The 23,296-nt window shown below is 38.8% G+C and overlaps 1 protein-coding gene across 4 annotated transcripts in view; it reads left to right on the top strand.

Annotated features, from left to right (window-relative positions):
- Positions 1–687: 687 nt before the first annotated feature.
- LOC149267621 (Small GTP-binding protein) overlaps positions 688–23,296 on the top strand; it is a 462,582-nt gene continuing 439,973 nt past the window's right edge. For all 4 annotated transcript variants that reach the window (XM_089433721.1, XM_089433718.1, XM_089433719.1 and 1 more), the window contains exon 1: positions 688–1,121. In XM_089433721.1, coding sequence (XP_089289847.1) covers positions 876–1,121 — 246 coding nt within the window. In that variant the 5' untranslated portion in view covers positions 688–875. The remainder of the gene's footprint in view (positions 1,122–23,296) is intronic.

Raw genomic sequence — 23,296 nt, 5'->3', positions numbered from 1 at the left:
TTTCTACATGTTCTGAAATTTATTGTTCATTTGTCATGTTTGAATGCATTTGTCATCCAACTTGTTTCGAGAAATATGTAGGTCTATAAAATGGCAAGATTACTTTGCACTGCTCCCTATTGTTCAGGTTATCGCTACTCCTTGCTCGCTGTTCCATACTTATGCTGCATAAAAACTCCCTACTCTTACACTGCTCACTGTTCACTGCTCGCTACTCACACTGCTAACCACACTATAATATGAGCATTATATAAAAAAATTGTCATCATTCAATATTAAATAAATAATTATTAACTTATTATCTTCTCTTCAATATCAATTATATAACCTTTTATCTAAAAAAAATGTTTAATTAATAAAAAAAATTTAAACAAATATTTATATAATTCATTTTACAATTTTATTATTATTTAAAGTAATACAACAAATCATAACATTAAAATATTTTATTAAACTAAACCACGTAAACATTCTTAACGTTTTAAAAAATAAAAAATAAAAATAATTTTTTTTACCCACACTGCAATATTTTAAAATCCACCATGACTACCTAATGTCCCAAAATAATTTAAACAATTGATGGAGTGAATTATTAATTAATTAATTTATTTGTGTATGGTTCATACTGCATAAATATTCAAAACATTTATCGAACTTGATTTCCTATATAAGAAGATAACAAAGGTATTTCATGATACTCTCTGTCGTGTTTTTGGCCTTTTTGTGGCCACACAGACAAGACCCTTAGGCAGATTGTCTTCGGAATCCACACGGAGCAATACAGAGTAACTTACAATGCTGCAATTCAACACAACACTAAACGACTAACACCTTAACTACACTCCCTGCTTGAAACTAAGCAGAGCCAGAGATTAATGGCTCTGCATTCCTGCACTCGTGCAAATATTGTAGAAATAAATCGTCAGAATGCCGAGATTCACATAAGCTCCGCGTTTGCGCGAAAGAATCCGTTTGGCTCTTCGAAGTTTGGAATTTCTTTGGGCTTTAAATGCCGGCCATGCCGACAGAGAAGGTTCATCTGCCGCTCTGTCATGGAGTCGAAAACGCCTTTAAAGATAGAGGTAGACAAGAGGCACGTTGGCCAAGACCGCCTCTTGAAGGTCTGTATATACTATATAACTTTTAACAATTTATGCATTCAATACATTATTTGTAAGGAATCAACACAGTGAAATACATATATGCAATTCATTGTTTGAATAAGAGCATTGGAATGACCAAGTGTAGGAATTTACTGTTCTGTTCTGTTTTCATTTGTAAAACTTTTAATTTCCTCTGTTTCGATTTGGAACTCATTTCTTTCCACGTCTAAAATGCTTTCAACTTAAAGTCTCAGCTTTCCCTTTTTATCTGAAGGAGGAACTTGCAGCTTAATACAATCTATTTCTTGATGGACTATTTGTTTTTACCTAATCCAACGAGAAGTTTCTACCTGATGCAATTAGATAGGTTTGGGTTTCAGTCTCTATAGAAACATATCGACAAAGTAAAGGTCGCGCACACGATGTTGAACTCCAGTTAATACTCACGGATTTTAGAGTTGACCATTCTTATGCTCAACGGGTGTTTACCGTTCAGGTTTATTCAGCAGAGCTACGTATACATACAACTATAAACATATTACCCTTAACGAAGAAAGATTAGGCCTGTTTTAGAGTCTTAGGGTCGCTTCTCATGATATGACCGGTAACATAAAGGTATGAGAATCAAAGGGAAGATACATCCTTAAAATAGGACTTGCTCTAGTAGAAGCCATCAAATCTAAATCTAAGTTGCTAGGGTATGTGGGTGTGGACGCCGGTGCAGGTACGAGTCACGACACTTTTTGAAATAGGGGATGAGGGTACATCAGGGGTATACATAGCTCGGAAGTCTCAAAACATGTAAATATGCCATATTATTTTTGAAAATTGCCTAATGGCACTTCCGAAAATGAAATATAAAAAACAATATAGCTGATTACTAAAGGCAAGACTGCTAGTTCTGCTGCATTGTCATCATCTTGACATTGCTTTTCTTGTACCAACAAGATCTTCAGGGAATCGTCGCTTTCAAGCATAGTCTTCTCTTCGAGAACAATAATTGGAGGTGTCTTGATAAGATCGTTCAGTTGTGGTTCCTCGTCCACACATATAGCATCCTCTGTGTATTAGCCCCATCTTTGGAAGGGACACTTCTTGTACCTTAGGTCTTTCCAAACAATGAGACGAAGTGTGCTATGAGTGTAGATTAAGTTTTTTGCCTTCCTCGCTCCCCATCAGTCTCCCTTCATTGAATGGATGAAAGAATAAGTGCTTCAATTCCTCCCACAAGATGAGGAATTGGCTACTTGTGAGGCTAATTGGAAAATCCCTGAAATTCAGGGGCATTAACACCATGAAGCCATCACTAATCAGTTGGATCCTTTTTCATATGCCCATCCTTCAAAGCAACACATGAAACAAACACGCATTGCCCACATGAAAATAGGGCAAACTGAGAACGTATGTTGGATGTCTCTTATGTATTACCATAAATCCTTTTAACGACATTTAATAAACCCTTTCTTTGCATCTCTATCTTGGGAAGGGATTCTTTGTGCTGTGGGATCATACCATCTTGGATTAATTGCATAAGCTGCCATATTAGTGGTGTGAAATTATGGAAAATGTGTGAAGTAATACCTAATTAGGCTACACATCATTACTGCTCATGTATAAAAATTTTCAACTGTGGCTATAAGTTGGGATCTTTCTCATTTGTGATGGATTGAATCCTGTCACACGTATTCTTGTTTATCTCACCTAAACATGGGCTGTCCATATCGGCATAATGGAGCATATCACCTATTGGCTCTACAGGTTCCACAACAACTTTTAACATTTTCCCAAAAATGATCATCCAAAATCGAATGCTTCACCTACGTGGCTGCATTCGAGGCAGATTGCCTTCATTGGTCCTCACATATCACCGATAACTATGGAAACTAAAGCTACCTTCAGCTCCAAAAGTTGCCTAAGCAGAATGCAGTAAGCTGCAAATTTGGTTTCAATTGGTTTAAGAAGCTCTATTTTGGGATGCCCGTGGTAAATGCCTTGTGAATAGTGGTGGTTATATATTAAGGTTTGAACTTTGTGGCCATTTTAAATTAGAACTTGAATCCGTTCAAGGTTTCCAACGTCTTTTATTTCATTATTCAGAGAATGCACTGCACTTGGTGTCCATACAACATGCTCGGGGTATGTCAAGTGTACACAAATTTACATTTATAAATTATATAAAAAATCAGATTTACTAAAAAATTTCACAATTGAAATGAATGTAAACTAGCAAAAATTTAAAATGAAGATATCAACTTGTACTCCTTTTGTATCTTTAACCTTGCTGCTTTGCAAACTGGCGTTATAACTATATAACATCTATCCAACTCCAAGATGCCTTCAAAGGCACCATTGCATTCTCAACATGTGCTTTCTCCTTGTCAACCACCCAAATTTGGAGCTTGTCATAATCAAGTGCTTTATAATTTGTTGGTCCATCATTAATGGCACAAACCATTCTTTCAAGACAGGATGAGTGGGTGCATTGAAAGGGGTGCCACATACAATAAGAAGACTTGCTATTGCAATATCAACACCTTCCTTACCCTTCCCATCAAATATATCATACATGCCACCCATTTTAGGTTTCTTACATGGTGTAGTTGGAACGATTTTTGATGATTTTTATGGCATGCTCATTAACAGAATCTTGATCATTAGATGGCATTTCTTTCTCTTTAGATTCATCATTGACTTTAGGGTGTCACTGTGAGTTTGTCTTCTTGGGTGTCAAACTGTTAATGCTTTCTTGCTTCCTTAGTGCATTAAGGAGTTTAGTAGTGTCATTAATGACACCCTTACAAGGATTCACACTGTCTTGGAAGATGCATAAAATGGATTGAACCCTAGTATAATTGCTTTTATTTAAAGGATAAAGCTTGCATTTGATGAGTGCTTCCCCTTGTTACTTCCCAGATTTTCACTTTCGATATATTCAAGTCCTTAAATGGAGTGCAACCCTAGGGGTGTGAAATTTACATTACCCAAAAGGTGCTATTAACCCAGTAAATTATTCAATTACTTATGCACAACAAAATTAAACATTCAACAGAAAGTAATGAATAACAAACATGAATATAACCATTCACCAAATTAAAATGCAGCAGAATATACGACAAACCAATCACACAAATGACAAATATTTTTGGAAAAATGTCCTTGGAAAAATCCTTAGATGGGGAAAACCAGTTTTCAGGATGAGGGTTTTATTATCAAATCTTCAGTAAATCTACTAATGAGAAATTACATTTACTGCTTGCCTAACATTTGCAAATTGATCTTCACCCTTGGTGATCAAATTGGCTGGGAAAACCCCACGACCTTCCTTTTGTAAACTATACGACCTTGTAGAAGCAACTTGGCCCTTGTATGACCCTCTCTCGGCCCACATGTGCGGCCCTGGAATAACTCGGCCTCTTTTGGCAAATTGCAGGATCCGTTCACGACCTAGAAAAAATCTTGGCCCCTGTTAACCCTGCTGCCTACACGTACCTACAAGTCAGTGAGAAAAGCCTTCAACCCCACAAGGTTGGGTTGGTGGCAGGGAACTAAGAGAAGGGTCAGTCACACTAAAATCTCCTCTTTCTCCATTTAAGCTATCTCCTAGATTAGCTATGGGGGGTGGTCCCTAATATGGAAAACTAAAATAAAAGAAATGTGAGGTTCTAGGAGAGATGTTAAAGTGAAAGTGGATTATTTTTAAGAATTATGAGCAAAATATGATATGAGCAATAAAAATCATTAACATATTAAAACCATAAAACCAGTGCTTTAAAATAAATTGCTCAACATGAATGAAATATATATTTGCTCGAAACAAAAGTAGAATGCTTCAAAAATGAAAGCAAAGCATTCCCGAAATGGAGACAAAGATGTTAGCATGATAATCGATACAAGATATAAAATGCTTTTAAAATATAATCAATGCCGAAATCAAAGCATATAGAGCTATCTTGCAAAAGGAAAATGAAACAATGTTTGTCAACATAAAATATTCAATAATGACAAGTAAAATGGACAATTGCAAGTGAAATCATAAGCTATATTAGCATGAGATGCACCTATACTAGATTTGAATGCAATTGGTCTTGATTATTTTTAATCTAAAATGTCTAATCTAAATGAGAGGTCCTCCTCTTGAGCTCTTACCAAACGGTAAAAATTGGGGTGACTATAAGAAAGAGGGGGCGAGGGCACGGAGGTGTCATTAACGATACCCATCCCCTGAGTCTTACGAGCCAGCGTGTGCCGTCGTTCTTACAAGGGGACAAGGCACCTTTATAACAGTAGGGTTACAACACTTTTACCTTACTTCGTACTAGATGGAAGAACTTTCCAAGAAAGTCTTTTTCTCTATATTTTCTATCAACCAAGCTTATGCTTGGAGGTTAATTTTAGTGAGGCTTGGGGCCTGGCTTGGAAGCCTTCTTATACTAAAATGCCTAGATGAAATGCATGAGTGAGTGCTATTGCTTCCAAGAAAGTATTGATATTAATGCTCAAAATAAAAGACAATGCTCAAATAAACAATACCAATATCTTTCAATGAAAAGGGAAAGTGAAACAGTTAGCTCAATGTAGCTCCACAAGTTCCATATATGTTTCTTTGCAAGTAAATGAAATCAATGCTAAATTGCTTCAATGGAGTGACACAAGAAAGACCCAACAATAATGATAATGCCACATAATATAAATTGACAATGATAAAACAATGTGCTCAAGAGACTTGTGAAACCAAAGTAGATGGATAAATTAAACTAGTTTAAGCTTGCCCAGTAAATATAAAATACTTGCTTGCATCAAAAGAAAAATTGCATGTGTTGTAGTAGATTTCCCAATACGAGCATTCAAGAAATGGAAATGGCAAACATAAACTAATCTCAAATTTATGCTAAAATGAGAATGGATGTGAGTGTTATGTTACAAAGAGAAAAATAATATTTTTATTAAAGATTGGTTACAAAGAGAGAAAAGAAAAGCCTTTTGAGAAGACTTCCCAAGGAAGCGAGAGGAGTCTTTTACAACATGCCACTTCCAAGGGCTAGATCTCTTCAAGTAACAACTACAAGAGAGTCTTTGACAAAATCTGAAAATACAAGAAACAAATTTGCAGCAATCAAATCAGCCACAAAGAGAGTTGTATTCAGTGCTAAGGAGAGAGGTTAAGCCTCCTCTAGCCCACAGCCTAGTGAGAGAAGGATGCTGCCCTCAAAGTAGAACTCGGCCTTTCAAGAAATGATGCCTCAAATACTCACAACCTCCTTGAATTTTCGTCTCAAAATGCTCCAAAGGTCCTGCAAATAACTTGTTAAATGTCTCAAATGAAAACTCCCTCAAGCTGCCACAAGGATTGAATTAGTAAATCTGCTCAAAAGGGGCTGCAAAACAGATCCAAAATGAGTGGAAAGATGACATGAAAGAGTTCATGCACTATTTTGTCCTTGTTGTTATACTCGCAGACTTGACCTCCTTTTCTTCGCACGTGTGACTGTTTCTAGCCCTAGAAACAATCCTTTTCACTTCGGTTTTCCTCCTCCTCCTTCCTTCGCTGCACTAGGAGACCCTTTAGACAAGGTTTTCCCTTGTTAATTTTATGTATGTTCTATGCTGATAACAAAGTTACTTCAATTTTCCATATTAGCTCAATATCAATTCCAGATTAGCAATCACATTTAGCATGATAGTAAAATGCAGATAGAACATAAACATAAGTCACAAAAGACAAGCCAAGACAAGAGGACACAAGATGTGGTGCTAGCCAGGGACAAACCTCAATGTGGGGAAACCCTTGATCAATTCTTCTCATGTTCTTCAATAGTTCAATAGAGAGAGAGAGATAGTACATATACATCAAAAGTCAACATTTTGACTTGACAAGATAAGAGCAGAGATCTTCACCATGAAGATAACATAATGAGGTGGCTGATCTGATCTCAGGTGAAGGCATACTACTTCAACAGAGCCTCCAAGGTGACTCCATCACCATGCTGCACCCATCACTGTGATGTGCCTCATCATCATGCTGCTCCTGACACTGTGCTGCACCCAATCACTGAGCTGCTCTAATCACTATGCTGCTCCCTTCACTGAGCAGTGCTACATCATCATGTTGTACTCATCATCAACAAGCTGCTGCAATGCATCGTGCTTGATCTGGAATTTATCCAGGGCAAAGAATTAAAGGTATTACAGACTCATGTGCATGGATGTGTCTATGTTACTTTATGCAATGGATCGTTAAGATTGCTAGAATACATAGACACTGAGGTAGTTAGAGAAAACATAACAGTCAAACATGTAAACACAACAAGTTTAATAAGGAGTTCACCCAATGCTCCTGGGCTACGACGCCTGGTCCAACCTTCAGTGGTGGCCTCTCTATTATGTTTTCAAAGTAGAGCTTTACAACAGTGAGCTCAATTCGAGTTTCACTAAATAGATAAAATCAATAGGACTTGGAGTACACAGACTCTCCTCACTGAAACACGACCTCTACTAGTCACAGTAGCATGACAGGCCTATGCCGAGGAGTTCGCTTGAACCTCTCAAGCCTTCTCTGGAGTACACAGACTCTCTGACTCTCTCTGGCTTTTTCTGGCTCGATGCTGCCTTCAGGTCAACTCGCCTTCTACTCTCTGTTTTTTGCTCTTAGCTTCCGGCATCTAACTAACTCTCTCTTTGTCACTGCCTACTCTGTCTTTGTCAGTTCATGGCTTTAAAGCCAATCTGTTCTTTGACTATTCGTTTTCGCTTCCCGGCCTTCTAGTTTCCCTACCTCTGTCCATTCGATTTCCTCTGCTCTGCGTCATCATCACTGGGTAACGCCTCGCAGGGAGGTGGCCACCTGTTTTCTAACGAACTGAGTGTTAGATTCCTTGAATCATATTTGAATGGCCGTTAATTCCGTTTGCTTCAAGATTGCCCGCGAATCACGACTCTTTTGCTAACTCATCGTCCACGTTGGACTTCAAATCCCCTGTAATCTTGCTTTATCACCTGTCAAATCCGGTCATTTATCGGGATGCGCCTCCGCCGTTGATCTGGGCCCCCCAGATCCTACGGTCGTCGCTCATATCGGGCGGGTAAGTTGCATGACGTTTACCCGTTCGATGTGAGCGGTTTTCTCTCTCATCCACTAGACCCGTGTCACTCGGTGTGTGGCATTGGGCGGGACTTAGTCAAAATTGCTTACCGCCTTGAAGCCTTTCGATATCCTGCCGGTTTGAGGAATCCCGCGCTATGGAACTGAATGCATTACTTTTCCGCATTTCATAGCGATTTCGGGTTCGGGCGCTTCGGGGCTTTCCTTCACTAAGGGGGATGCCCTGTGATACACGATTAGCGCTTAGTATCAGAATCTTCCCCCGTTCTTCGAACTAGCCTCCGATTTTGCCAGTTTGTGCTAGTGTGACTTACCATGGGCCAATGGTTTGCGTGCTCGACCGAGGGTCCTCGTTGCTCCACTCTGGCCACAATTGCAACTGTCACGAGGATTCCTTCTGATAGCTTGATCTTTCTAAGACTTGAATCTGTTTGGCATAATTTGAACGAGCTTATGATAACTTAAAGAGTGTTTAGGATCCAATTCGGATCACGACCTTTCCACTGAAAAAGCTTTTGGACCACCAAAATCTGGTTTTCTTTTAAGCATCAATCAAGTGAGGGTACTCATTCCTCGCTTGCCCAATTTCTATCCATTTTGCGCTGCTTGGCTTTGAACCTTTGAGTCCAATCCTGAGGTACTCAACATTCCCTCTGCGTGTGGTCCTCACCTTCCTGTCTAGAGTTGTATCTTCCTGCAACTCATTAAGATATTCAGATAACAGATCATCAATAGAAGGCAATTGACTCTGCTCTTTGGGATCTTCAATTAATGAAGGTTCAAATAGTTTCAAGCTGTCTGCATTAACAACTGAGTAGATGTGCATGTAAGCTGGTAGATCAAGGCGAAAAGCATTCTCACCAATTTTCTCAAGTATTTTGAAAGGTCTATACCTTATTGGTTTTAGCTTCTTACCTTCACCTTGCATTTTGTCTTTACTGATATACAGCCAGACTTGATCACCAACTTCGAAATTATGCTCCATCCGATGCTTGTCATGCCTCGCCTTGTACTTGGCTTGGCTTCTTTCTAGCTATTCCTGTATTGCTTGGTGAATCTCTTGGATTTGTTCGATGAACTTGGTTGCCATGTCCACATCATTGTGTCCATCAACTGCTATGTCTTTGCCAAAGACAAAATCCAAGGGAGACCTTGGTGTGAAACCAAAACAGGTCTCAAAAGGAGATCTCTGTGTAGAAGAATGTTTAGCTCGGTTGTAAGCATGCTGCACATAACATAAATGTTCATCCCAAAGTTTGGGATGCTTGCTGCAACAACCTCGGAGCCGCTGGATCATTGTCCGGTTGACCACTTCTGTTTGTGGATGAAAAGCTGTACTCTTTTTCAGTCTGGTGTCCATTAATTCCCACAGACTCGACCAAAATTTCCCAACAAATCGGGTATCTCGATCAGGTATAATGGAAGTGGGTGATTCAAAATGAACCCATACACGCTGAAAGAACAACTTTGCAGTTTGTTCAGCTGTAATCTGTTTGTTACAAGGTATTAAAATACACATTTTGCTGAACCTATCCACAACAACATATAAATAGTCATGATCTTTCCTAGATTTAGGCAGTCCTCCAACAAAGTCCATGGAAACACTTTCCCGAGGATGATAAGGAACTGGTAGTGGAGTGTACAAGCCTAGTTTTCTATTGCTGGGTTTGCTTTTAGTACACATGGTACACCTTCTTACATATCTAGAAACTGTCTCATTCATTTTTGGCCAATAACAAAATCTTTGCAGTTGTGCAACTGTTTTACTTACACCAAAGTGACCTGATATTAGAGAAGTGTTTGCTTCTAGAATTATCTTTACTCTTTCAGTTTGTGGAATGCATAACTTTCCCAAATGATACAAGAGCTGGTCCTTAACATGATAATCCAATTCTCCTACTTGTTTGCCTTGACTTAAAGTTGCATACACGTCTTTAAAATCTATATCTTGAGCATATTGTTCAATGTAGATTTCATGCAGTACTGAATTATGCTTAAGTATAGTAGATGCATTTATGATTGGTCTGGACAACATATCTGCAACTTTATTGTGTATGACCTTTTTATATCTGATGACAAGATGAAACTGTTGTAGAAAACCCATCCACCTATAGTGTCTTGATTGCTGCAACTTAGTTTGGGAGTGTAAATATTGAAGTGGTTGATGATCAGTGTGTATAACTGTCTCTTTAGCCAATAAATAATGTTTCCACTTTTTCACACTCTGTACTAATGCATACAATTCTTTATCATATGTGGGATAATTAACTCCTGCAGAATTAAATGTTTCAGAATGATAACATATGGGTTTACCATGCTGCATTAACACTGTTCCCATGGCATAGTCACTGGCATCCGTTTTGATCTCAAATGGTCTTTGAAGGTTGGGCAATGCTAGTACTGGTGCTGTACTAATATTTTCTTTCAAGGTGTTGAAGGCTTTCTGCTGTTTGCCTCCCCATTGAAACACCCTGTTCAATCCTGTTAAAGCATGTAAGGGAGCTGCAATTAAGGAGAAGTTAGAAATAAACTTTCTCTAATACTGTGCTGCTCCTAGGAAGCTTCTAACTTCTGTAGCAGATTTGGGCTTAGGCCAGTTTACAATGACTGCAACCTTAGAGGGTCTATCTTCAATTCACCACCCCCTACTATATGACCCAAATATTCAAAGATGTTTTGCCAAATTCACATTTTGAGAGTTAAACATAAAGATTTTCTCTTTTCAAAACATCTAGAGTTTGCTTAACATGCTTTAAATGTTCTTCCCATGTCTTGCTGGATATAAGAATGTCATCTAGATATACAATAACAAAATCATCAAGAAAAGGTCTGAGTACATCATTCATTACTCTTATGAAAGTAGCAGGAACATTAGTTAAGCCAAAAGGCATAACCAGCCACTCATACAATCCCTGCTTTGTTTTGAAAGCAGTCTTTCATGCATCTTGCTCTGCAACTCTGACCTGATGATAACCACTATGCAAGTCTAACTTGGAAAAATAAACAGCTTCTTTTAACTGATCCAATAGATCATCTATGTGAAGAAGGGATAACGACTTTTGATCATTATCTTATTCAGTGCTCGGTAATCAATGCACATTCTCCATGAGCCATCTTTCTTTCTCACCAAGACAATTGGAGATCCACATGGTGATGTGCTAGGCCTTATGAACCCTTTCTCGAGCTGCTCCTGTACCTGCTTCTTGATTTCTGCATTATCTAAAGCGGACAACCTGTACATTCCGATGTTAGGCAATGGAGCATCTTGCTGCAAATGAATATCATGTACTATTTCCTTTTTGGGTGGCAGACCTTTAGGTTCTTGAAATAATATATCATATTCTGAAACAACTTTTTCTAAATCAACTTGCTGTTTAGCATCACAACCCTCAAATACATTGGTTTTATCAGGTTTCTTTTCTTTTACAACCATCAGTAAAAATTGTTTGCATGATTTACAATTCTCTTCAACTGCCCTGAGTTTATGAGAGTAATTATTCTTGAGCTTATGAGCTCTCACAATATATTCGATTCCATCTTTAACGAGTAGATACTTGTTCTTAGCTCTATAGAAAATAGTTTTTCTATCATACAAGTAAGGACTTCCTAAAACAATTCCACATATATCCAAAGGAACTATATCTAACTCAACTTCATCTACAAATGCTGACCCGAAAGAAAACCTAAGTGTACATTGTCTAGTCACGTTGGCAGCAGGGTCAACATTTTTGGCATCGTTGTTGGGGACAAGTCTTCTTGTACCTGGGAAATCAACTAACTTTTGGTTTTTGCATGTTAGATTTTAGAGTTAGATTCCTATTCAAGTGGTGACTCCACTTATTTCATTTTCTCCAAGGATTTCTGCTTGAAACTTGCTTCTTGTTAATTTTTATAATCTTGAATAAGAGCCTCTCTCTAATATCCATTTTCTCTTTCAGGGTCAAGTGAGCATAACATCATGAATGATTTGTTTGTTGATCTAAAGATAATCTAAGGTTGTCATTGATGTCAACCCAAGCAGCACCAAGGATGACCCTGCACTTCCACGGCACATTGGGCATCATCATTCATGGTTTCTCGTCTCATAACCATTATAGGAGTACTCTACTCAAAAATATCTTTCTATCGATATATAGCTCTCTTGGTAATTCCTCACGGTTTGTAGGTTATTCAAGATTGAAGTTAGTAACCCCAATTAGTGGGCTAAAACCCCATGGGGTTGTGGAATGTCATTTATCATTAATATTGGTCATTGAATAGTCAATAATTAATAATTTTTTAAGTTCCTAAAATCCCTCCAACATTCTCTATAGAAGCCCCTCTCAACTCTATAAAAAGAAATCTCATATATCCTCCAAAAGTAGCGATCGTGGCATTTTCGCTATAATTTTATTTTTGTGAAGTCTTAGATGTTGAAATTAAAACCCATTTGAGTCGAAAGCCTGATGAATGTCGTGACCAAATTTCAGATCTTAGTTCGCTATATTTTTGGAGATATGATTTGTGGAAGTTAGGGTTTTTGCAGGCTCCCGAATTTCATCTCAAAGAGGTGACTTTGGGAAAATCATCATAACTCTCTCTGAGAAGCGGATTGGAATTATGTAAAAAGTGGCGGATAGTGCACGAACTATAGTTTTCTGTATATCAATTTTAGAGCTGAAGGATGAAACAGTGACACGTGGCATGTCGTACAAGTTCGCTCTACTGAACTAGTCCATAATTAGGTCATTGTGAGAGATTGGGCATAACTTTTCCTTGAAGAATCCAAATCGGGTCAGACCTATGGCATTGGAAAGAAGACTCAGAGGGCTACTACAGGACCGAAGATCACATATTAGGGATTTGAAATCACAGAGATACATCAGATTCAATATCGTGATCCTAGAAGGCAAGAAACAAAACTAGATCAAGTGTTGTCAAGGGCAGCGAAGGACCAGACTTTCTAGGGCAGCAAAGAACAAGGTGCAGCAAAGGTAAGCTCCAAGTAAGTATATTTTGTATATGCATGTTCATCTCTTAATTGCATTAGGTTCTTTGTATTCTAATTTGTTGTTTTTATTTAGCACTCACATATGCTCTACAGGATGAGGTAAGTTTTGCTATTATCATGTCATGGGTATTTCTTTGAAGACTTTTTGCAGGTATTATATATTTATCAAGAGAAGACTCAATGCATAATCTAATGTTTTGAAGACTGAGAAAGCGTAGCATGACAAGTGCAACAATCAAGGTGCAAAACAACAGTAAGGAATTCACCACATGAAGTCTTCAAGTGGGCAGCACTGCGTACAGTCATTGTAAAAGTATCATTGTACAAAGTCATTGTAAAAGCATCATTGTAAAAGTTGTACAAGTGTCTATCTGCGAATACTTGAAGAGGCAGTGTTGGGAGGTCTAGGATCATCATTAGGTGGTTGTGTCAATGTTGGGGTTATGGTCTAGTGTGTCTTCTTCTTCTACATCTTTCTATATCATTGTAAAGTGGACCATTTTCCCTGGTACGGGAATCCATTATTCTTATATTCTTCTATAGGGTGGTAGGGTGGTGCTAGGTTGGTGCATGAATTCACCAACAGGTTCAAGCCTGTGAAAACTTTAGGGTAGGGAGGTGCTAGGGTGAATTGTAGCTCATTGGTTGTTGGGGCATCCGTTCAGTTGACTATTGAAGAATTTCGGGCGTTAGAGCGTCCATCTAGTGGGATTTGGAGAAGAATGCTTTTCTAGATTCTAGGAAGTTGGAGCTTTCTTTTCAATTGGAGTTGAAGATTAAAGTATTATTAGAAAAGCGTTCAGGTGGTTTTTGTCCCAGAGGGGGTTTCCACCTTAAAAACTGTGTGCATTTGTGTTCCTTTTGTTTATTGCTATCATTGTACAAACACTAATAATAATTGAAGATTAATTAATGCTCTTAAAGATTAATAATAATACTAATTGAAAGGAATACTGATTCACCCCCCTTCCCCATGTAAGAGTTGAAAACAGATGCAAAGAAAAACAGTAAGGGATTTATCATGAACCTGTAACATTTTCCTGAAACTTGACAAAATCAATTAACGGGATTGTTGAGGTACCTACGTGCACTCCTGCAGTTGAAGATGCCTCCGGCTGCGCTGCTACAGTTACCGAAAGACCGAATCCACCCAGCGAGACTGAATAGAGCTTAGCTGCTCAATCCAGTAAGCTTCTTAACAGAAGCCGACTGTTCCCCTGTGCCCAAAACCTCAGAACTCTCAAGCTCTTCCTGTGGCTGATTCCCTTCTCCTTCAAAATTCTTCCCTTTGGTTTTTTGTGTTCCCTTCCCAAATCCATGTCCCATGGTTTTATTCTCTTGTTTGGCAGTGGCCGCCCTTCCATCTGCAGCCCACCGCTCAACCTGTTGATGACACACCCTCTCTTACATATCCCTCCCTTATCTCATTTAAGGTCGTGAATGAATATCTGTTATGTTTTGAAATCATATGATATTTTATTAAATATTCTTTTAATGTAACCTATATATCGTATATGCCACATTAGGATTTAATATATCATTAAAACATTATAAACATTATTTTTAACATATCACATTGTTTTAGTATATATTTGTTTTAATATAACATTATAAACTTTATACTTGGATCCCTTTTTTTAATTAATTACTTATATATATTTTAACATTTATTTTATTAATTTATTAATATTTAACATTTATTTTATTAATTTATTAATATAATTTTATCAATAATCTTGAATATATAATGTATACAGTCCTCTTTTAAGATCTACCCATACATTAAGCAATATTGATGAATGAGTAGAACCTCTATTCCAAGAAGTGTCATAGTATTTAGCACTTATAATTAATTTAGTATAAAATACTAGTGCGGTGTATGCGACACATGCATATGTAGCTATCATATGCATGTACCGTATACTTGCTATTATGCTTGTGTTCTTTATATTTATAGATGGGTCGTTACATACACTCCTCCTTAAGAAAACTTCGTCCCGAAGTTAGAGTTTTCATTTTATCTGATTACTTATGATAGCAATTAGTACATCCTTCTTAGGTTTGTAAACCGAGGTTTAAAATTCTTATTTTAATATAAAAAGACTTTAAATTAGTGTTTTAGGTTTATGATTTTAATGGTCATGCCTTGCCCTATCCAGGTTCCCAAGCTATTCTAAAATCATCCTATCCTTTCTAATCTCTTCCACTCCCGTCCTATCTGTCCTCTACTGGAGTATGCCATGGCGTCAGTTTTACTGACCTAACCATTCATAAACTCTAAGGTGACAGCATTGGTTATACCGACCTGATTCCCAGTAGGCATCCGACAGTCATCATCACACGTCTAGGGGAGCGTCATTCGCACAGTCCTCCCATGACTCCGGGGAGAAGTGCAAGTTTTCGTCTAGAGTATCTTAGGCAGAGAAAAACTGCCTGATTGGGATTGTATGTGGGCTATTCTACAACAGGAGGAGATGAGGCGAGATCTGGTGAAGAGCACCATCAGTGGTAGCAGCAACAATAGTGGGACGAAGCAAGTAGAGGAGGAGGAAGATGTGGCCCTTGCATCAAAATAGCAACAGGAGTAGCACAGGAGGAACAAGGATGTTTCCAAGGTCAAGTGCTTCAGGTATGGTGAGCTTAACCACTACAACACTCAATATCCTCTCAGAAAGAAGGACAAGGAGGAGAAGCAGGATCAGCAGGCTGCATCTGCTTAGATGGATAGGCTATCCTCCCGATTGGAGGAAGAGTTTTGAGTTTTCCATGATCACCGAGGTACCTCTAGGAGAGAGGTAGGGTGATTTGGTTTTGTAGCCCATGAGAGCTACAGGATGGGCTGGATTCTTGAGGAGGTCCACCTCATGAATCAACACCTTGCTACAGGAGCCCAAAACATGCAGTAGCAGGATGGATCAGTGGCAGTTGGTGCAGTCAGGTGCCAGAGTGATAAATGCAGTAGCTAGTAGCAGGTCAGATATTGGGCAACGTAGTGCAGAGTTGGCAGCAGTGCAGATGGCACAGAGCAGAGTCAACAGTAGTGCAGAAGCTTCAGTGACAGCGCAAAGTCTAGCAGCAGTGAGGACTTAGGTGACAGATGCATCATACTGACCACAGTTGGTTCAATGTTTTGGATGCTTTTCCGTTGCAGTTGCTGCAACAATTGATGGAGGAGTTGCAGTGCAAATGCGGTGTTGGCAACAGTTCAACAGGGCCAACAGCAGCACAGATGCAGAGTTTATAAGAGTTGCGCAGTAGTTGGCGGGCAGCAACAACCAAATATCAACAGCGTAACCTGAGTTGGTGCAAAGACAGAGTGTTGCTTTAGTGGGTTGTAGCGCTAGAACACATTCCTCACTAAGAGGGAGTGTTGATTTTTGTAACATCGGATGTGTTCTAGCCACGAAATTTTGTGGAGAGGCTAGAATACATGTATTCTCCAAAACCCAACAATCGTTTCTGGAAATTCCAACTAGAGATGACTTAATTAAAATATATATATATATATATATATATATATACATATTTTTTTTTAATGGTGCCTAAGTCTAAGCTTAAGAAAACTAATTAATTAAAGGGTATTAATTAAGTCATGGTGAGAATCTTCTAGAAGCAGACATGGATCGATTTCTAGTTAATCTTAGCCATTGATTATGTTTTAATCTTGGCCGCTGAAGCCTCAACGAGAGATTATAAGAAGAAATTCGATGGGGGTTGGAGAACACACTTGAGTGTAAAGAATTTGATATTGCTGGGAAATCGAACTCCAGAGTAGCAGCCATGTGTTGTAGGAGGTGATTCAGTAGTTTCGAAGCAGTGAGAGAGGGGCAGGGATAGTGAGGCCGGAAGGAAGTTTTTCCAGTCTGGTGAGTGCATAGCAAAGAGACAATGTACTCCACAGAGAGGCTGACGTAGTGCAGAGAGGCAACGTAGAGCTTCAGAGGGAGATCCGTATTTTGCTGAGGAGAAGTCGAGATTTAGAGGCAAGCTGGAGTGGGAGCTCGAAGGCAAAAAGATCGAGTTTCCAGAGTAGCAGCGGATCAGCAGAGTGAGAGAGACACTGGTCCAAGCAAGGCTGACGCAGATCTGCGTAGGGTGACGCAGAGGCAGCACAAAGGCAGTAAGGAGCAACTCATCTTGAGCTAAGGCCAATGTCGGATCACCGGTGGAAGTGAGATTTTTCTCACTAGACATCTGTCAATCATTTTCTCTGTATGGAAAGCTAGATTTGAGCTTCGATAGATTTGTAGTTAAATTTACTACTGCATAATAATAAAACCCTCAGCTGCTGTGCTAGTTTTCCCAAGTTGGGTTTTTCTGTGGATATTGGTCCAAAAATAACAGTGTTTATTGTGTGTGTGCATTTATTCTTCTAGTGTTTTTATTTTCTTCCACAATATTGTATTTGTGAAGGTTGCAGTGTATATGTTTCGATATTTTCCATAGGGAACTGCAAGTAATTTGTTTGATTAATTTAACAAATAGAAGAAACATTATCAATTGTTGCAGTAGGATTTGGGATCACAGAATTTCACATTATGTTGATGATCTTCTCTTTACTATCTGGGACTAGAAGTCTAGCAAGGGCTTGATGAAGTTTATTTGGGTCAAGGAAAGAACGTAATCAACCTACTGAAGAAGTTTGACATGATGGATTGCAAACCTATGACTACTTTGATGATCACAAACTTGAAGAGACTAAGGAGTTCCAAATCTAGCCCCGTGGATCCTTCCAAGTATAGGCAACTTATTGGCTCACTAATGTACTGGTGAATACTCGACCAGACATATGCTTTGCAATAAATATTCTCAGCCAATTCCAAGAGGGGTCGAAGCATGATCATTGGGTAGTAGCAAAACATATTCTGAGATATCTACAAGGAACCATCCACTATTGTCTGAAGTATGATAGAAGGAATGATGTCCAACTAATTGATATACAGACTCCGACTAGGGAGGCAATGAGCAAGATGGAAGGAATACCATGCGAGGATGTTTCGGTTTGGGATCCTCCATGGTCTCATGGATGGGCAGAAAGCAAGACACAATATCTTTAAGTAGTGCTGAGGTTGAATACATTGCAACCTATGAAATAAGCAGAGAAGCAGTATGGTTGAGGAAGTTGCTATCCGACCTGTTTGAAGGATCGATGAACCATACAATGATACTTTGGGATAACACTAGTTGTATACGTTTATCTAAAGATCTAGTGTTTCATGGAAAGACAAAGCATATAAACAACAAGTATCACTAAATTCGAGAGCTAGTGCAAAATGGTGTACTGCAACTACAATATATCTCTACTGATGAGCAGGTAGCTGACATATTGACAAAGTCACTTCCGAACAAGAAGCTTGTGTACTTGAGAGACAAGCCTAGTTTGGTTGATGTATCATCCCTAATTGAGAGGGAGAGATAGACACTGCATTCTTGTCTTCACTTGGGAAGAAAGAATGTAGGATTGGGTAACCATCTGACATTCGATACTCTTTGAGAATGAGGTAGGGCATTCATGATCCGGATTTAAACAGGAACGCAAAAAATTACAGAGATAACCATATACACAAAGATGCAGCGGAAATAATACTTCATTTCATTAATGGAAAATACTAAAATATGCTTACAACCAGAAACGGAAATAAACCAGCTAGGGCGATGGTAGCTTATCTCTGAGAAGAGATGTGGTGGCTACATGCCTCTGAACTGTGTTACAATGAGGCTTGAAGGCCTATTTATTGTTGAGAAACAATGGAAAACCCTTCACATTCCAAAACCTAACCCTAGAAGATGAAACGCCAAATTGTGGGCCCCGTTTTTGGGTAAGTTGGTACATCAACTTCCCGGGGTCGCGAATTGGTCGTATTATCTCCATTTGACGTGCATGATAGCCCGTTGGAAAGATCTCTCCGAGGACTACGACGGAAAAGACGATTTTTTGACAAAAAAATCGCTGGCGGTAGATTTCCCAAAAAACGTCGTTTAGGGCCTCAAAACGGCTCTGGAAGTTTAGGACCCGAAAAACTGCTAAAAATAGTAAACTGCGCTATAATTAAGGAAACTGAAAGACTGAAAGGGACAGTTGTGGGGGTCCAGATGGGATAGGTGGGTGGCCACCAACATCCACCTGGATCAATTCAAGGCAAGAGTAGTCATGGACCGATATTCTTTGAGGATTAGCTACCCAAGATAAGAATAGTCCAATGAAGGTCATACTCGGTGAAAACCCGGGTGGAGTATATACCTTGAGAGATAATGATTATGGTGTCTATAAGTCATTGGTCTCGCCAGCATTGTGCTCTGATCTTGTGGAGAGATAGCGCTGTTAGTCAAGGCCTTGCTATATGACAATGTTGGTTAAATATGATGCTAGATAGATGGGCTACCAATCCTACTCTTTTTATGAGATCTCCTCATATTGAGAATGACCATGTACCTCTAATGAATACCTCCCTAGTTAAGAGGGAGTGTTGAAAAATGTGTAACTAGGTTCGGCCTTCATAAGTATGAAATGTATTCTTGTAATTTATAAAATGAAAAAAAAAATATTATTGGAGCATGGGTTTGATGTTCAAGATCTTTTATTTTATAGGTCAAACACCCATTCAGTGCTTCTAGGGTTTGTCCTTGGTTTAAGAGTCATTGTCATATATTGAAGACCTCATGGGCACATTGTATCTTGTAAAGAAAAAATTGTTTTTGTCTTTAAAGTGTCGAAATACCCTCCAAGATCAAGCCGGCCTAGAAGTTGTCAAGAGCCACATCTACCTTTGAAGAAGCCTATATATAGAGTGGAACTCATCCTCCATTAGACACACTCACTCACATCTCATTCTATGTGAAGAAGAGGACTAAAAGAGGTTGAAGAAGAAGGACGGAGAGGAAGACAAAGGAAGTCGAAGTGCTTGGGCTAGTTCTCTCTCTCCCACATGAAAGTCGAAGCTAGGGTTTTTGCGCTGGGGCTATCTTTGGTTCGATCTTGGAGAAAAGAGAGAAAGGAAGTAAAGTGAAGGTGTCTTAGGGTGTCTCACTAGCCCTAAGACTCGAGGAAAGGAAAGTGAAGAGGGAAGGAGGCCATATGAAGAAGATCAAAGTCTTCTTGAGGAGCAACAACAATTGTAGTAGTTCTCGGGAGACAAAATTTCGGATCTGAAGTAGGAGGTCGAAGATCTTGCAGAAGGAGGCCGAGTTGATCTTGATCTTGGAGGGTATTTGTCTAAGTCACTAGGTCATGGTATTCGTCAATTGAAGGATCTATAAGAAGTGAAGAGATTTAAGGGTTTTCCCTCAAAAGGAGGGGTTTTGGCCTTGGCTTGCTGCCTATATATTGTGTCACTATTCTTATTGTTTTGGTAGTTGTTTGATGTATCTCACACTGTAATAATAAGGAACAAAGCTAATAAAGTAAAAGATAACAAACAATTATAAATTTAAAGAGAATTAACATATTCATTGCCCTATTGAATTCTCAACAACATCAAGCATCAATCTTTGTCCAATTAGTTACCGTAGGTGTAGACATGGGTCTACAATCCAACATTCTAAATTTCTTCAAGATCTCCAAAGTATATTTCCCTTGACCAAGGAAAATTTCTCCATCTGTCTACAACACTTCTAGCCCTAGAAAATGTTGCTAAAAGGTATCAAGGAGGTGTAAAACACTTTATAACACCTTTTTAGCAAGTGACTTTATGCATTATATTAAGGTCATGTTATAAAGTCACTTTATGTAGTACTTTATGTACCATGTACTTTCTAATATTAAAGTCACTTTATATTTGTAAGTTGACTTTATGTGGAGAAAAAATACAAGGTACAAAAACAACTTAAAGTGACTAGGTAGTACAAAAGAAGTGGAGTAGTCTTGTAATGTTCCATTGAAATTTGCATTTAGTTTTACATATCAGCTAACATGTGGGGTTGTGGGCTTTAAACTTTATGCAAAACCATTGAAACAATGGAGGGATACAAGGAAAATTGAATTTTTTTCTATAGAAAATTCAAAATAGTGCATCAACCCCAAATCCTTCATCTTGAACTCTGCTGCTAAGTACCTCTTGCAGTTTTCTATGAGCCCTAGTGACCCAGTCAGAAATACATCATCCACACAAAAAACAAGAATGAGTGGTTCACCTCCAATGATAATATAGAAGTGATTAGAATCCGCCTCACTTTTCACGAAGCCCATCGCTTACAATTACTTGTCAATTTGACCATACTATGCGCTGCGAGCTTGCTTGAGCCAGTATAGTGCTCTCTTCAATTTGTGTATGTTTCTTCCTGCTATATGCCACAAATCCATCTCGCTGTTTGATGTACACCTCCTCTTCTATGGTTCCTTTCAAGAATGTCTTCTTGACATCCATCTGATGAATCTGCCATTCCATCTATGTTGTAAGTGAGATCACGACCCTAATGGAAGTATACTAGGCTACAGGAGCAAACACCTCCTCATAATCTATTCCCTCTTTCTAAGAGAATCCCTAAGCCACGAACTTGGCTTTGAATTCTATGTTGCGATTTGCAACATGCTTGATCTTAAAGATATAGTGAGAACCAACCACTATCCTATCCAACGATCTAGGCACCACATCCCAAACATCATTCTTCATGATGGAGTTGTACTGCTCCACCATAACATCCTGCCAAACCCGTTGTTGTTCAGCGTCTTGATAGCTGGAAGGCTTTTTGTCGATGAGCTGACTCATCAATGCCATGTAACTTGAATATCTCGTTGGATGTTTTTTGTCCCTGGTGCTTGATCTAGGAGCTCCCACAAACTCTTGAGCATCTCTCAATGTATGAAACACCTCGCGGTTCCTTCTGCCAACTAAAGTGGGTGGAGCTTCAAGCTCCTCATCATGTTGTTGCCCCATATTTTGTGCACTCTCCTCAACACCTGTACCTGTGCTTATACTAGTCACTATACTTGTACTTGTGCCCTGCATGTGAGATTGCTGTTCAAGCCTTGGACCTTTTGTCTTCTGACTCTGATCAACTGTTGGCAACTCATGAGACCTATTGAAGGCTTTTTCCTCTTGAAACTTAACATCCCATCTCACAATGATCTTCTGAGTCCTTGGAATATAGATCTTGTATGCTTTGGATGTTTTGTTATAACCAACAAAATACCCTTTCTTTGCAATCGAATCCAACTTGGTACACTTCTCGGTTGGAATGTGACAATAAACAATACTGCCAAAAATCCGGAAATGACTGATTTCTGGCTTCTTCCCTATAAGTGCCTCCTTAGGTGTCATCTTTCCCAACACCTTATGTTGGACCCTATTTTGAATCTATTCTGTTGTGCTACATGCTTATGCCCAAAGATATCTAGGCATATCTTGATCATATAGCATGGCCCTTGATTAACTAGCTTGGTCCACTTAGATGCACTAATGATTAATTGTACCTAACGGTGAAGCTGCAACACTGGACATTGTGTGTGATTAGTAGGTGGTTTTCATCATGCCCTGGACAACTTAACTGGTTAAGAGGGCCTTAAGGTGATGGAACAAGGCTGAAAGGCCCCAAGAGTTGAGCAATCTAGGTCGCAGACCTAGAAAAGACCAAGGCCTCAAACCCTTGACAATACCGGACCGTGGTATCTCAGAAACGATGAACAGAAGTTGCAAATAATAATCTTTTGTTTGAAGAGGTTATTTGACTGCTCTTACCATTATTTGAAGAAGGAGAAGCTTGGAGTATTGGCTATAGACATTGCTAAATTTGAAGCAGACTTTGAAGTTGACCTTTGATGTCACTTGTTGAGACAGATGGGCATTGTCTTGCACTATGCTCTTTACATATGCTGGAATATGAAAGTACCAGTATGTAGTTTCATATTTTAAATGTGTGTTGGTCATCAAACTTGCAAGGATAAATCTGAAATGGTTATGAACAAAGGAACTTTGCAGAGAATTGTAGCAGATGAGAAAGTGGTGAGAATCCTGAAATTTTTGAGTCATAGAGTAAACTTGAAGCAGACCTATTTGCAAAGAGACCAACAACTAAAGCTATTTTCCTTAGTATTGGACAAAGTTTACTAGATAGTTACATAAAAGGGAGTTTTCGACGGAAGTTGAAGATGTTTCGCATGATGAAGTC

The sequence above is a fragment of the Pinus tabuliformis genome, chromosome 6, assembly GCF_031772625.1.
Source record: "Pinus tabuliformis cultivar Carrire ecotype Pingquan chromosome 6, CPIR1, whole genome shotgun sequence".
Lineage (NCBI taxonomy): Eukaryota > Viridiplantae > Streptophyta > Pinopsida > Pinales > Pinaceae > Pinus > Pinus tabuliformis.
Note: the sequence above shows the minus strand (reverse complement) of the source record. Positions and strands in the feature narration are given on the sequence as shown.